At 43.4% G+C, this 16,146-nt stretch overlaps 1 protein-coding gene across 1 annotated transcript in view; it reads left to right on the forward strand.

Annotated features, from left to right (window-relative positions):
• Positions 1–848, forward strand: part of EFCAB11 (EF-hand calcium binding domain 11) — a 123,391-nt gene extending 122,543 nt beyond the window's left edge. The window contains exon 6 of the mRNA XM_036429234.2: positions 664–848. Coding sequence (XP_036285127.1) covers positions 664–739 — 76 coding nt within the window. The 3' untranslated portion in view covers positions 740–848. The remainder of the gene's footprint in view (positions 1–663) is intronic.
• Positions 849–16,146: the final 15,298 nt, after the last annotated feature.

The raw sequence follows: 16,146 nt of genomic DNA on the forward strand, positions 1-16,146 counted from the left end.
TAGTGTAAGCCCCGTGGACACTGCAGTGCAACCACTTCTCTCCTGAACGTCCTGTTCACGTAGGAAGGCAGCCTGCAGTAGTGTATGGAGCCCTGGTGTTGGAATTTAATGATCCTGATTTGATTTCCAAGCCTGCCACTCACCAGCCGTGTGATCTTGTTAAACTCTTGAAACTTGTGTTTCTCTCTGTAAAAGGGACCCCTCCCAGCATCGGTGCACAGACTCAATGAGAGGAGGCACGGAAAGGCAGTGTGAGGCACAATGTCAATCATCGTTCTCTCCATCACTGTTCCCCACATGTTCTGACCTCTTGTTGGTTTATTCCTCATTTCTGTGGGGTAAGGCACAAATGTTTATCAGTATATCACAGAAAGAATTTGCAAAATGACTGGAAGAACCATCCGTCCTGCTTTTCTTACATAACCCGTGGCTTGGCTTCATTCCACGCAGTGTGTGGAATATATTATTTCAGTAGGTTTGCGTAAATACCTTTCTCTTTCCGTCCCACTTACCAGTGTAAGCGAAAAACGAGGCATCAACCTTAGCCTTCAAGTAAATGAATGGGTGCCTCTCCCATAAACTCGCAGAGACTATTCTGAGGCGCCCCTGATGCACACATGGGGCCAAAGAAACCTGTAAGTAACCTCTTGTTTCATTTCCCAGGGAAGTAGACCGAGACTCAGATGGCCATGTCAGCTTCAAAGACTTCGAATATGCCATGAGCTACGGACAGAAGTGAAGCCTGACGCTGTGAGCGGCAACTTCTGGGGAGACCAATGACTGTCGTGTATTTATATGTTAGCCTTCACTCTGCATACTTGCGATTAAACTCTTCTTCCCGGTTTTCAGATGCTAATCATTGGTAGCGTCTCTGAATCCTAGAGGTGGTCATTGCAGTCATTACTGTGGTTCCTGCATGCGGCTAGGCGCCGTGAGTCAGGCTCTGCCACTGGGGAGGCCCCCACCCCCTCCTCTTCACTCTCAACCCTCCACTCTGTAACCCTCCACTCTCTCCTAGTCCTTGCCACGCCACCTGAGCTCCCTGATTCTCATCAGTTCCTAAATTCAGAACAGCCGCTTTCTCCTGCCATTGGGCCAGTTTCCTTCATGCCTTCAATTTGGTTGAACAAAAATAGCACCTACTTGTACTGTGTGCTCATTAGGTTCGGAGTAATGAGCAAGGTGCTGGGAATGCAGAGCCTTAAGACGTCTCTGTGATAATGTATCCAGAGTCAGAGGCATCAGAAAATGCCCCCAGGGCGCTGGCTGTGCCAGAGACACAGGTGAGTCTTCTCCAGCTGTACACAGAGGAAGAACGGAGTGGAGTAAAGATATTGGGGAAGGACATTGCAGAACCCTTTATGCTGGGTCAGTTTGTTACTAAACTGCAACAAACACAGTGACACTGGCTCTAACCAGTTTGGCTCAGTGGATAGAGCGTCAGCCTGCAGACTGAAGGGTCTCAGGTTCGATTCCGGTCAAGGGCATGTACCTTGGTTGCGGACACATCCCCCGTGCTGGGTGTGCAGGAGGCAGCTGATCGATGTTTCTAACTCTCTATTCCTCTCCCTTACTCTCTATAAAAAAAAAAAAAAAAATCAATGAAATATATTAAAAAAACAAAACAAAACTGTGACACTAGATATCCAGCATTTATTTAAAATAAATACTGGCATCAATACTAATATTTTATCTCTAGATGTTCAGAATTCCTCTAGATGTTCAGAATTCCTCTCATTAACAACATGAGGAAAATATCTAATGTAATTCAAATTATAAAAGTATTAAATATTTAAAGATGGATAAAAATGTTAATTTGTAAAATAGAAGAACCATTATGTAAGAATCATTCTAACACAAATTATTAGCAGATAAACTTAGTAAAAATAAGATCTTAAGCTGTGATAAATAAAAGGAGCCTAAAGAAACATAACTAGAATATAATTTGGTATTCTGGATGGGATCCTGGAATAAAAAAGGACATCAGTGAAACACTAATAGAGTATGGACTTTAGTTAATAATATAGTGGCTCATTAATTGTGACTAATATGTCATACTCATATAAAAGGTTAATGATAGGGGAAATTGGCTGAGGAGTTTATGGGAACTCTACCATCTTCAAAAATTTTCTGCAAATCTAAAGCTATTCCTGCTAATGGGGACAGGATGGTATCCTGTGTGTTTTAGTTCAGATTGTGCTGGCTGGTGGAAAGCCCTTTCTGATTTTCGGTAGAGTTTGTTTCAGCAAGTATTTTCATCATAAATTGAATCATTGAGTCGTTGATCCTTATCTTCATACATAAGTGATGCTGATTTTCAATTTTTTAAATATCAAAGTTGGAGTAATACACCATCAAGTGCCAGTCTGTCAGTCATTGCCAGCATACCAGAACCTCCTATTGCAAGCACTATGTTGGACCTCATTTCTCCCAGGAAACGTGACAAGAGAAAGGGAGGGGTCACTTTCTCTAGTTGAAATGGGAGGTTAGAGGCCAGGCTGTGAACAGCTATTGGATAACTCCCTTGATGTTAGATTAGCCCAGGATCCCAGAAACCTACTCACAGTAGCTTAGACCAGCGGTCGCCAACTGGTGGTGTGTGAGGTCTGAAAAATTGGCGACCGCTGGCTTAGACATAGAGGGGATGTACTGGAAAGTGATGGGCCCGGTTGTAGAGTCCAATGGCACAGCTGGTATCCAGGATAATGAGGACCAGACCCATGACTCTGTCTCTGTGCCATAGTCACCATCAGCCTCCCACCATTCTAAATCGCACCTGACCTGGGATCTGTCCAGTCCCAAGTTCAAAGACCACAGAAACAGGCTCAGTTGGCCCTGAAACAGTCAACTCTGGTTCCCTAAGAGTAGACATGGCCAACGGGTGCTCACCAAGGTCCACAGAGGGCTGCCTGGTCCTGGGGGAAGTTGATAAAAGTTGGGCAGTTGTTCAGTTTTATTTCTTAGCAGAAAACAATATGGCAGGCACCTGATCTAGGAAGGAGAACACCCTTAGAATTTGCTGCTGAGGAGGACCCAAGCTTTCAGAGCACAGACCAGAAAGAAAGAGGGGAGGGGAGAAGTTGCTCATGCCACCTTCCCCTCCTTATCACTTCCTCAAGCCCAATCCTTATGCCCATCCTGTAAGCTTTTCCCTCAGCTTCTCCCCCAGGTCCCAGCCCCTGCCCTGTCTGTGCAGCATGACCTTGTGAGTCCGCCCTAAGTTGGATGGCTCAAAGTTGGCCAACTCATTCTTGTCCTTTGGAAGACATTAGGAATGAAAGTGAGACAGCAGGGGTCCTCTGAGTGGTGGAGGGAGTGGGTATGACTCAGAGACATTTTCCACCATGTGGCCTGGAATCTGAGACAGCCGATCTGTGATGGAGGCAGGAAATGAAATAGACACCAAGAGGGGAATAAGAAGCTGCAGAAACCCTATGGGGCTTGATTTCTAGTTAAAGCTTGTGTGCAAAGTCCAGCCATAACCCTTAGGTCCTGTGAGGTAACCTTGTCTCCTTCCAATAAATCTTTCTGCGCAAGCCAGCTGGAGTTGCTGCTGTTATTTGAAACCAAGAGAATCCGAACTGTTAGGAGCCAAGGATAGAGTCCTAGGTAACATCAACATTTACTGGGCAGCAAAGAAAAGAGCCTCTAAGGAGACTGAGGAGTAACTGAAGATGGAAGAGGAAGCTGATGCTACTTCTCTCGCCAGTGTCCCAGCCTGAACCTGCCCTCCACCACAATCAGCTCCAGTCTTCCTCTGTTCCCATGGCTCTCAAAGAGGTCACCAGTGACCCACTGAAGGTCAAACCCACCAGCCCCTCTCAGACCCTGTCACACTTGTCCCTTCTCCTGGGTTTTTCTCTCTTTGGCCTCCATAACATTGGCCTTTTGTGGTATTTCTATGTCCATTTTCTCCCACTATCTTTTCCTGTTTTCTCTCCTACAACCGTCCACAAAGTGTTAGTATTCTCCACGGTCCTGTAGTTGGCCAATCTTCTGGATCAACACCTTCTCCAACCAAGGCTGATTTCACCTTCATGCCACAAACAAATCTCTCCTTCAGTCTTGACCTTTGCTCAACCCCCAACCTGTTTTTTGTTTTTATTTTTTGAGCCTGGAGAATCTTGTAGTGCCAGAAAGTGAGGAAACACTTAAAAACAACAAAACAAAACAAAACAAAAAAACAATAACAATACAAAAAACAGGCACACAAAACCCCTATGTTGGTAGAACATACCGTATTTTTCGGACCATAAGACAGTCGGGACCATAAGACGCACCAGTTTTTAGAGAAGGGAAATGAAGAAAAAAAGATTCTGAAACAAATAGTGTCCTAAAATATTTTATGTGCATTAAAACCCAACATCACAATCATAAACACATGTAATCAACCCTGTAAAGTAAACAGCAGCATTTAGAACCATTTTAGAGCCGGGCAAGCACACAGAGACCACACAGAGCCGGGCAAGTAAAAAAACTTTTTTTTAAAAGTATATGTGTAGGCTATATTTGGACCATAAGACGCAGGGACTTTTTCCCCCCACTTCTGGGGGGAAAAAAGTGCGTCTTATGGTCCGAAAAATATGGTATGTCAAAGGGACATAAGAACCAACAGAAAGAGCTCCTCATGACCAAAGCTGAAACAATTTGAGCAACAAAATATAGTATTGGATTATAATCCTAAGTCTAAAATAAGTATGAGTCCATACTGATTCAAATAAATAATTGAATAACTCAGTAAATGGAAGAGTAGAGATAAATCTCAACTTACAGAAGAATTCCGAATCGTTTATGTAGGTACCCTGCCCTCAAATAGGACTTGTAACTCCCTTTTCCGTCAGTCAGTGTGGACTGCCGTAAGGTGACCTTCTTCCCAAGAGTGCAGTGCAGAGGGCAGGACAGTAACAGTGAGAAAACCTGACAGTCACCACCTCAGCCAGGTGATCAAGGTCAATATCAATAGTGATGAATCATGCACCTTTATGTAGGTGATGAAAATGACACTTTGCCTCTCTGGTTCTCCTGCCCAAAACCAACAATCCTGGTCTAATAAAAGAAAAACACCTGACAAATCACAACTCAGACACATTTCACAAAATACCTGGCCAATCCTCCTCACAACTGTCCAGGTTATCAAAAAACAAGAAAAATCAGCCGAAACCGGTTTTGCTCAGTGGTAGAGCATCGGTCTGCGGACTGAAAGGTCCCAGGTTTGATTCCGGTCAAGGGCATGTACATTGGTTGCGGGCACATCCCCGGTAGGGGGTGTGCAAGAGGCAGCTGGTCGATGTTTCTCTCTCATCGATGTTTCTAGCTCTCTATCCCTCTCTCCTCCTCTCTGTAAAAAATCAATAAAATTTAAAAAAAAATCAGAGAAATTATCCCAGCCAAGAGGAGTCTAAGGACCCAGGATGAGTAACTGTAATGTGAGAGACAGAACAGGATCCTAGAACAGTAAAAAGACATTTGGTAAAAAACCAGGAAATCTGAATAAAATATGGACTTCAGTTAATGATGTATCAATATATTTCATTAATTACAATCAATGTATCATACTAACGTAAAATGTTAATATTGGGGAAAACTGGGTGTGAGGGGTTTGGGAATTCCGTATTCACATTTTTCCCCCTGTAAATCTAAAACTATTCTAAAGTTAAAAGCTTATTATTATTTTTTTAATTTTAGATCTTACTTTATGGTGGAATTTCTATCCCTTTCATATAGGATACATTTGTTTATTAGCAAAAAACTTTAATGACCAACATTTTATGGCACCTTTATAGGAATCTCTCACCTCTCAATGATGATCCACTGGGAAGTACATTCACAGCCTTTCCTATGATTTGGGCTGGTTTCTGACAAAGAAGAAACCTCATGTAGTTTAAAGCATTTGTTTTTGATGCCATTTGGAGAACCTTAAAAAAAGAACACACACACAAAAAGTCTCTATAAGATGAGTAAGTTCTGGGGACCCAAGGGGCAGCATGATGACTATATCTAACTATACACTGAGTGGCCAGATTATTATGACCACCTGATATTTGTAGGCAAATTAGCTGTACACTGCATCATATGGGATATGGAAGCCGAAGGACTGTTCAAAACCTTTGTTGTCTGCAGTTACCAAGATAAAACATCTCCAATTTGTACAGGAACACAAGCATTGGTCAGTCGAGCATTGGAAAAAAGTCATGTGGTCCGATGAATCACGTTTCCAGTTGCATCATGCAGATGGCAGAGTGAGAATTTGGCGGAAAGAACATGAAAGCATGCACCCCACATACATGAGTATAACCCTTCAAGCTGGTGGGGCAGTGTTATGGTTTGGGGCATGTTTTCCTGGAATGATTTGGGCCCTTTAATTCATGTGTCTGAATAGCACAACATACCTAAGTATCATTGCTGACCAAGTTCATCCTATCATGTTGATGGCATATCCCAATGGAGCTGGTTTCTTCCAACAAGATAATGCACCATGCCACAGTACTCCTATTGTGCAGAGTGGTTTCAAGAACACGAGGGAGACTTTACCTTGCTTAGGTGGCCCCCACAATCACCAGATCTCAGTCCAATTGAGTATTTGTGGGACGAAGTTAAAAGAGCCATCAGGAAGCTGGTTCCACAACCATCCAATCTCACAGAACTGGACAGTGCTACTCATCAGGCATGGTGTCAGATTCCTAGCATCACCTTTCAACATCTCGTGGAGTCAATGCCAAGAAGAATTGCCACAGTATTAAAGGCAAAAGGTGGCCCAATGAAGTACTGATGGGGTGGCCATAATAACTGAAAGGTTCTAAAAGCATCAATCCTAAATGTTTTCACCCTAAAAATACAAAAGGTTATTATGTGAAGTGATGGAGGTGTTAAACCTTATAGAGGTAATCATTTTGTGATGCATACGTGTATCAAGTCATCACGTGTGCACCTTAAACTTACAATGTTATATGTCCGTTATATCTCAGTAAAGCTGGGGGAGGTGCCTGTTAATGATGGAGCATGCATACTCTCTACGCTCACGGCAGCTTGGCCTCAGCGTGGCACTGGGTCCTAGCCACTGTAGCCAGCATGGTCATTGTGAGACTATTCAGGGACAAGTTTGATTTTACCAAGTTTATATTTTATTTATTAAAGTTATAATGGTGTTTTAGTCTGTTCCAGCTGCTATAACAAAACTACCATAGACTGGGTGGCTTATAAAAATAGGCAGCCATTTCCCACAGTTCCGAGGGTGTGAGTCTGAGACAATGGCATTGGCAGGTCTGGTGGGTGCCTGCTTCTTCATGGATGCCAGTGTACTCACTGTCCCTTCACAGGCACTCAAGGAAGCTCTCTGGGGCCTCTCTTATAAAGGCACTAATGCCATTCACATAGGCTCTGCCCTCAGGGTGCACCTCCTGCATTGCAAAATAAGAATTTTAAGGGGACACAAATATTCATACCAGAGCAAATGGTAATAAGCCAAGTTCTTCCTTAAGCTTTCATCTCATATGCAGGTCATATTGTTTTATTTATGCCATGAAATTTTATTAACAACTTTAAGGTGATTAAGGCTTTTATAATTCAATCCTAAGTTCCTTGAGTTTTAACTGCATGCATAAGTAGTATATTCAGTTATCTTTTCTTGATTGGTCTTTCTAGGGGCTTTTAAATTTTATTAATCTTTGGGGCTTGTTGCTCTTCTTTACTTTTGGATTCATTATTTCTGCCCTTATTATCATTTGCTTTTCTTATGTCTAGCTATGTGAGAGGCTAAGATCATTGATTTTCAGTCTCTATTCCATTGCTTATATTTATGGCTATAAATGTCCTCTAAACACTGCTTTGGCTGCATCTCACAAATTTTAATATGCCTTATATTCACTGTTATCTTCAAAATATGTTCTAATTTCTTTTTTGACACATAGGCTATTCAGAACTGAATTGTTAAGTTAAAAACTTTTTCTATTCTAGTTTCATTATTGAATTCTAGCTAATATCTTAAATGTTTTTTATTGTCTAATGAAAAATAGATCTTCCCATGTATTACATTGTTATATTTAATTAAACTCTATAATCTGATATTTCTTAATTCTCTTTAATGTTCCAATACTACTTTTAAATTTAGATTTCAACATCAAATAATAACCCTAGAGCAACTTGTATTTTAAATTGTTCACCAGTCAATAACTGCCAGCCAATGTGGTCGCCACCAGCATGTGGCTATTTAAACTTAATTTTTAACTGATCAAAAAATTACATTAAAAATTCAGTTTCTCACTCATAGCCACATTCAATAGCCATATTATGAGTGTCCAGCAGCTACATGTGATTAGCAGCTACCATATTGAACATTGCCCAATAAAATATTTCCATCCTTGAACCAAGTTCTATTGGACAGTGCTCTCTGGACATCCTACAGGGTGCTGGCCAGCCTTTAGATTGACTGCTGTATGGCCCTGATCCTGATCCAAGTGGGTGACAAAGTAATGTGGCACCAGCATGGTGATTTATGCAAACATTACCCCATACAAGGGAGTTATTGTAAGAACCCCTTAGAAAGGGATTGAGGAGAGGGACAAATATTCTGAGGCAAACTCCTGGTCACCCTTCAAGGCCCCATACCAACGTCACCTCCTGTGTGGCTACTCTCCCAACTCCCTGTAGGAGATTAGTCCTACTTCCTTCTGGACTCCTACAGCGATCGCTCAGAGTTCTCCCGTGTTGTAGTACAATGGGCACGTTTCCATGTTTATCTCCAAATCTAGCTTATGAGCTTTCCCAAGCCAGACGCTATGTGTCCTTTTTACCTTTGTGTCTTTAGTGGCTGGCCCCGTGCCTGGAGCATGACAGCTCTGCGTAGATTGACAAATGAGAGGGAACTTTCTCTGAGAGGCAGTGTGCTATGAAGCAAAGCATCAGAAGATCTGACTTCTGTTCTCCACTTAGGCCTTACCTCCTATGCTCTTCAACAAGCCACTTGTCTGAGGCCTCAATTTCCTCTCCCTTATTAATTTCAGTGAGGAGGTTGATGTAGGTAAGTTTGCTCATTGCCTGTTACACATAAATGTGATATGAGCAAAGGGTGCCATGCCAAGGAATCTTGAGAAATACTGGGTTAAAGATGATAAATGTGGTTTGTATTTTTTACTGTAAGAGTTCACAGAACCTTTAAAATGTTAATGTCCATCATGGCATTCTAAGAAATGTACCAAGTTTCTCAGACTGATTTGATGGATCATAGAACTGTGTGTGTGTGTGTGTGTGTGTGTGTGTGTGTGTGTGTGTGTGTGTATGTGTGTAAAGAAAGCCACCTCTTAAAAAACTAAAGTCCAATGATCATTCCTTAGGAAATGGTGGATTAGCTGATCTCAGTGGGGTCTTCCAGGCCTGTGTTATTATGACTTTATGAAGGTGCTACCCTTCCCTGGCGCCTGACTTGGACAGTTGTGACTGTGAATCCATGGAGTCACGCTCCCTCCTCCCTGGCTTCCTCCTCTCCCCTTGAGCCCCTGGCCACCCAGGAGACAGAATTGGAGCAACTCTGCTCGAAAGGCCTGTCAGCAGGGAAGAGGCTGGGGCACACACATGCACCGTTGGACCTCTGATAGTGGAGGTCATGTCAGTGCTAATCTGAAAGAGCAGCTGCTTTGAAAATTGAATCATAAGACAATGATTTTATTTTAATTTAAAATTGATTTTCTCAATTCGACCATGTTTCTTTCATGATGCCATGGGTGTTCCTGCTTAATATATCTAATTTGAGCCATAACTTAATATATCAGTGGGCCCAGGAATTCTTAAAGCAGCAACAGATTATTAATGTTACATTAACAAGAAACCAATAACGAAATATTTTACAGAGTTTCTATTCCATTTATTATTAATGAAGGCCTTTTGTGTTTTGGCGGGCCCAATACCTGATGATGTAATTGCCGAATAGATTAGACTCAGAGAATGTTTTTGCCTTCTCAGCAAAAGGGCCCCAAGTTAGGCTTTGTGACTAGAAATATTTGCAGCTGGTAACAAAAATGGCCGTGAAGCATTCTGGGGTAGGAGGGGGTGGACTTATTTGAAGCTGAGGTTCTAGGAATAGCAATATTCTTGTTGCTCAAGAGTGAAACACACGGTTCGATCAGCTGCCTTGAAAATGAAAAGTAGAAAAAATGGCTCCCGCAAAGCTTTGTCCTGTGCTAAATTGCTCCATGCACTGGAACTTATTAACATTGATAGTAAAAACCAATGATGACTGTGCGCCTGCCATTGGCAGGCTGTCTTAAGCACTTCACATGCACGTTTAATTCTTATGGCAGCACTGACGGGGAGGCGGTGTCTTTGCTCTGAGGAGGGGAATGAGCACAGAGGCGGGGAGGGGCGTTAGTGGGAAGGGCGGGCCTGGGACTTGAACACGGCCAGTCTGACTCCTAAGTCCACCCTCACAACCCAACTCTGAGAACGGAGGCCCTGGCCCTGCAGGTCTGAGCTCCAGGTCCGGGGGCACAGCAGGCCTATCCAGAGGAGCTTCAGGACTTCCCATAGTGGACCTCATCTCAGAGGTCACTGCCGGGCTCACCGTGTCCCCCTAACCCCCAGGCAGACTGTTACATTGGTATGGGGGTAGCAGTCCAGACAGTTCTCCCAACCACACCACAACTGTCTACCAGAGGTGCTGACCACAGCCACACCCTCATCTGGGAGGCCACATTGTCCTGTACGAGGCCAGCATCCCCAGAGGATTGGTGACCTGTGAACACTTACACACAGGCACTCAGCCTCTCCGCCCACGCTACTCCTCCCACCCACCCTCCATCCCAGCCGTCAGCCCAGCACGGCCCTCAGTCGTTGGGAATCTCTCTGCCCGCCCCCCCCCCCCCCCCAATCCTTTCTCGGAGGAGACTGGCCAGGTGACCTGAACTGGGCTGGGTTTTGTGCAGCGAGCCCAGGGCTGCGTGTTAACCCCTGAGGAGGCCCAGTCACATACTCAGGTGGGTGAGGTACACCTCAGCCCACTCCGCTCAGATCATGAGGAGGAAAAGGCTGTGTAACCCACAGATTCCAAGGCCCCAACCATCTTGGCTTTTCCTTCTGCCATCACCGGGCTTGGCCAGACACCTTGACATTCTGAAAAGCAAAAACGTTTTCTTTAATCCTTGGATTGTGAAGTGAAAAATGATACGAAGTTGACTTAGCCAGTCCCCTTTCTGTGCAGATAGGAAGTTCCTGGTGGCTGTGATTTAAACACTAATTCTGTGCCAGTTTTAGTTTAAGGGGTTTCTGTTTGCTTGTTCCATTGCAGAGGCAGTCAGGGGAATGACTAAAAGCTTGTTCATTTGCAGGGTTTTTCTTTTGGAAATGAACATGCTGGCACAATTTTAATTGGGTTTTAGTTGTTGTTGTTTTAATTCTCACAGTGATGGCTTGGCGATGTCTTCTGGGACTGCGGAGGGAAACTGGCATCTGGTGTGTGAGGATTCTGGGGATTTGCACCATATTTATGTGTAATAACTATACAGTAAATAAACAGAATGAATAATTAAGTGAATAATGAGTTTCTCAGAAAAGAGGATGACCTAGAAATTCTCACGTGACTCCTGCCCCCCCTTCGTGTGGCAATTACCCTCTGTCCTTCTGAGGGGTGTCCTGGCCCCCCGGGGAAACCAGAAAGGACATTTTCCAAACCAAAATCAAGCATGACCTTAATCTACATGATTTGCTACAAATATATTTTCTTCCAATTGCAAGGATTTTGGGTTTATGTCTCTTAAAATTATCCTTTTTTACCCTATAGAGAGATATTTGGTTCTTTAAAAGTAAAATCCACAAGATTAAATTTCATTGAACAGTGTTTCTCTGAGGGACTAAAAACTTGAAATTCCAGGAATTTGCTATTTCTACTGAAGGTACATAAATGCATGTTAATACCCATATTAGCCAATACAAGGTGCCCTTGTTTCTGGCTGCTACCCATGCCACAAGTAAATCTTCCCAGAGGTAAAACCACTGTGTAATGACTGTTTCTTTCATGCATGTGCTCATTCATTCACTCAGATGTTTTATTCATTCATGCAGAAGTATTTAATGAGCACCTACTACATGCCAGGCACTTTGCCAGGCTCTGGTGATACCAGGGTAAGCAAAACCCAGTCCTATGGAGCTTGCATGATTCTCAGGGAGACAGTAATTAAATAACGAAATGAAAGTTGCAACTATGACAGGTTTTATGAAGGAGAAGGTCTGCTCAGGCTGCCCCAAACCAAATACCACAGACTGGGTGACTTCCACACAGAAATATAGTTTCTTATAATTCTGAAAGCTGGAAGTCCAAGCTCAAGGGATAAGCAGATTTAGCTTCATCTGAGGCCTCTCTTCTTGGCTTACAACGGCCACCTTCTCATAGCATCCTCACATGCTCACCCTGTGCGTGTGCGTGTCTGTGTCCAAATTTCTTCTTCTTGTAAGGACACCAGCCAGACAGAATTAGGTCCCACCCCAAAGACCTCATTTTAACTTAATCACATCTTTAAAGGCCCAGTTTCCAAATACAGTCACCTCCTGATTACCAGGGATTAGGGCTTCTACCTGTGAATTTGGGGAAGAAGGGGGGTGGGGAATGGACACAATTCAGCCATAACAGACAAGTATCTGATATCTATATCTATATCTATATCTATATCTATCTATCTATCTATATGAGCCTAAGTGACCAAGTTATTTGTTTATTTTTCTTTATATTTTATTGATTTTTTACAGAGAGGAAGGGAGAGGGATAGAGAGTTTGAAACATTGATGAGAGAGAAACATCAATCAGATGCCTTCTGCACACCCCCTCCTAGGGATGTGCCTGCAACCAAGGTACATGCCCTTGAACAGAATTGAACCTGGTACCCTTCAGTCTGCAGGCCGATGCTCTATCTACTGAGCCAAACCGGTTAGGGCAAGTTATTTGTTTCTTGACTTCAGTAATGAGAAAGCAAAACATCACCACAATCCAACCATTTCCTCCTTAATTAAACCTATGGCGTATTTCCCAACTTATCTGTGAGTTTTTTAAAAGGTGTAATTTTAAAAATTAAGTTTATTTGAATAATAAATTTGTTAATCCAAGAACTGTGATAAGGTATGGGGTGGTCATTAAGACATTAAGTTATTTGTTTCTTGACTTCAGTAATGAGAAAGCAAAACATCACCACAATCCAACCATTTCCTCCTTAATTAAACTTATGGCATATTTCCCAACTTATCTGTGAGTTTTTTAAAAGGAGTAATTTTAGCCGAGACCGGTTTGGCTCAATGGATAGAGCATCGGCTTGGGACTGAAAAGTCCCAGGTTCGATTCCGGTCAAGGGCATGTACCTTGGTTGCGGGCATATCCCCAGTAGGGGGTGTGCAAGAGGCAGCTGATCGATGACTCTCTCTCATTGATGTTTCTAACTCTCTATCTCTCTCCCTTCCTCTCTGTACAAAATCAATAAAAATATATTTTTTAAAAAAGGTATAATTTTAAAAATTAAGTTTATTTGAACACTAAATTTGTTAATCCAAGAATTGTGATGAGGTATGGGGTGGTCACTAAGATAAATAAGGTACTGTCTCTGCCCTCAAGCAGCTCAGAGACTTAGTACTTCACAAAGAGATCTTACCAGTAAAGAAATATTTATACTCCGGATATATATACTTTGGATCAAAGCAAAACTACAGATGCAAAGGCCGCTTTCTAAACGGGGCAGCAGGCTAGGATGGGTCATTCTCCAACTGTGGCTCGCCCCAGCCCCGCCCTGCCTTCCATGGTGAAGCCACATGGTAGAATAGCTGCTCAGCCCAGGCCGGAAGGCATTTCCATTGCTGTCACTCTACTTATGAAAGCAACTCATGTCTGGCGTCTTCTTTTTTTTTTTGCCCAAAGGATTCTCTTCCTGTAATTTATTACAAAATTCAAGGCCATTTCATTAGGGAGAAATGCGCCATATCATTATTATAACAACTCCCCCTATTTTTGTTCAATTTTGAAACTGACAATCTAAAGACTATTTTTAGCTCAGTCATGTGAGATTATTTGTTTCCTTATTATGAGTTTTTCCTTCGGACTAGTTAACATGAATTTTATGCTCACTTATTATGTCACATGCTCCAATTCAATTTATTTTAAAGCAGATTCTTTGGGGGAAACTGGAAAGCTAATTTGAATTGATTCTTTAGAGATTCCATTTTAAATGAAGTGCTATAAAATTGGCAGACAACGTGAAAAAATGGAATTGAATTTTCTTCTTCAGCTACTCACTGGAATCAGAAATCTTGCTTTTTGACACTGCCAAGGGTTTTGATATAATGTTTTATGCAATTTTCATAACATTTATCTTAAACTCAACTACTTTTAGTTTAGCTGTTCAACTCAAAATGGTTTCCTGATATTTCCATGTAAAAAAAAACAAAACAAAACAAAAAAGTTCCTGCTACAGGGAGAATTTTGTGCTTTGATACAAACTTCGTACCATCACAGTGGTGCCCAGCTGAAAAACATCTAATGTAAAGCAGGTGTTTTAATTCCGAAGTGATGATTGTGGACAAACGTGCTGAGGGAGGTGTGGAATGAAACTGCATCCCTGAATTTCCTCCCACTTTGCCCAATTTCTATTCCCCCTCTCACAGCTGATGGATTTACAGCTTGAGGAAAGCTGTGGGAAGAGTAGGCAAGAGGTCTGATGGCTTAATTTCCTGTCCTCTCCGGCCCCCGAGAGATGCCCATTGTTTGTAGGGGCAGCGGGCTCCACGCTAATCAGAAACAGCCGTCACTGGGTGGGGAACGGGACCCCGGGATTGGTCCGTCTGATTCCACTCCATGATTTATATCTGATTATTAACCATCTAATGGAAAGTACATAGAAAACATGTGCCTGCAGCTTCACCTCGAGACACACTTGTTTTCCTTGATGTGCTTCTAAAGGGGAGTTTGATGTCACACTCATCTTCTGTCCCGAATCCCCTAAATGGCAACTATCATGCCTGCTGGCCCGGCTCGTAGACTAAAAGGCAGGTGCTCGGAGGGTCTTGGACCAAATCTGCTCTGCTTCCACGAACGCAGCATCAAGGGCTTGGAGTTGTCCCCTTAAACTCGGGTTGGTCTGGAAAGGAGCAAACCACGGATGGTCTTGTCCCGATTACAAAGAAGGCCATGTGTGAAGAGAGCGCACCTGTGGGCCAGGGCGCGGGAGAGAAACAGGCCCAGGGCCAGCTTCTCCATTAGACACACAATGCTTAGGGCTCCCGATGCTATAGGGGCCCACAAAAGCGTAGCCTTTCATTAAAATGAGTATCCTAATGAGAATACAATAACGAATCCAGCCTAAATCATATTTGTTTTTATACCAAAATAGCTTTAACATATCAATTTAAAATATTTTTTTTAATGAAGGAAGGAGCCAGACCCACAAAGGCATTGTCTTGAGCCCAGGAATGCAGCCCCAAGCAGAACCGCCGTGAGGAACGTGAGGTTAGACTTTGTGTGGCCGGGGGAGCTGTGGAGAGGTCAGCAAGCCTGCGTAGGCCTTCAGGCAGGGAGCCTGGAGTTGCTGTAGGTCACAGGCCAACAATTGCGAAGCAAAAGCTGGGTGTGAAGTCACTGGTTCTCAAGTGGGGATGATTTTTCTCCAAGAAGACACCTGGAGAGCTTGGCTGGTCATATTGGGGTGAGGTTGTTACTGGCATTTAGGGAACAGAGGCCAGGGACCTGCTAAATATCCCACAATGCCCAGGACAGTCCCCACATCACAAAGAATTCTCTGACTCAAAATGGCAACCGTGACAAGGTTGAGAAACCTGGAGGTGAAGATAAAGAAAGTGTGAGTCCTGTGAGGTCAGCTTTAGTCCATATCTGTCTCCCACAGAAATTGCTGGTGCCTATGGCCATGGAGCTATGCTTGCACCTGGCGGAGGACTCGGAGAAGCCAAAGGAGGAGATGGGACGTTTGCAGAGAAGCTGCTGTGGGCTGCTGCCCCATGCAACATCGTGAGCCAGAGAAGAGTAGCAATGCACAGGAGCAGCAGCAACACAGGGAGCAGCATCAGGGCACTGGGGCTGCAGCCATGCAGGGAGCCGCAGCCATGCATGGGGGCTGCAGCAAAGCATGGCACCCTGCACCCACAGCCAGGTGTAAAGGCAGCCGCTTCCCT

This window comes from Pipistrellus kuhlii, unplaced genomic scaffold (genome assembly GCF_014108245.1).
Source record: "Pipistrellus kuhlii isolate mPipKuh1 unplaced genomic scaffold, mPipKuh1.p scaffold_m20_p_1, whole genome shotgun sequence".
Classification (NCBI taxonomy): Eukaryota; Metazoa; Chordata; class Mammalia; order Chiroptera; family Vespertilionidae; genus Pipistrellus; species Pipistrellus kuhlii.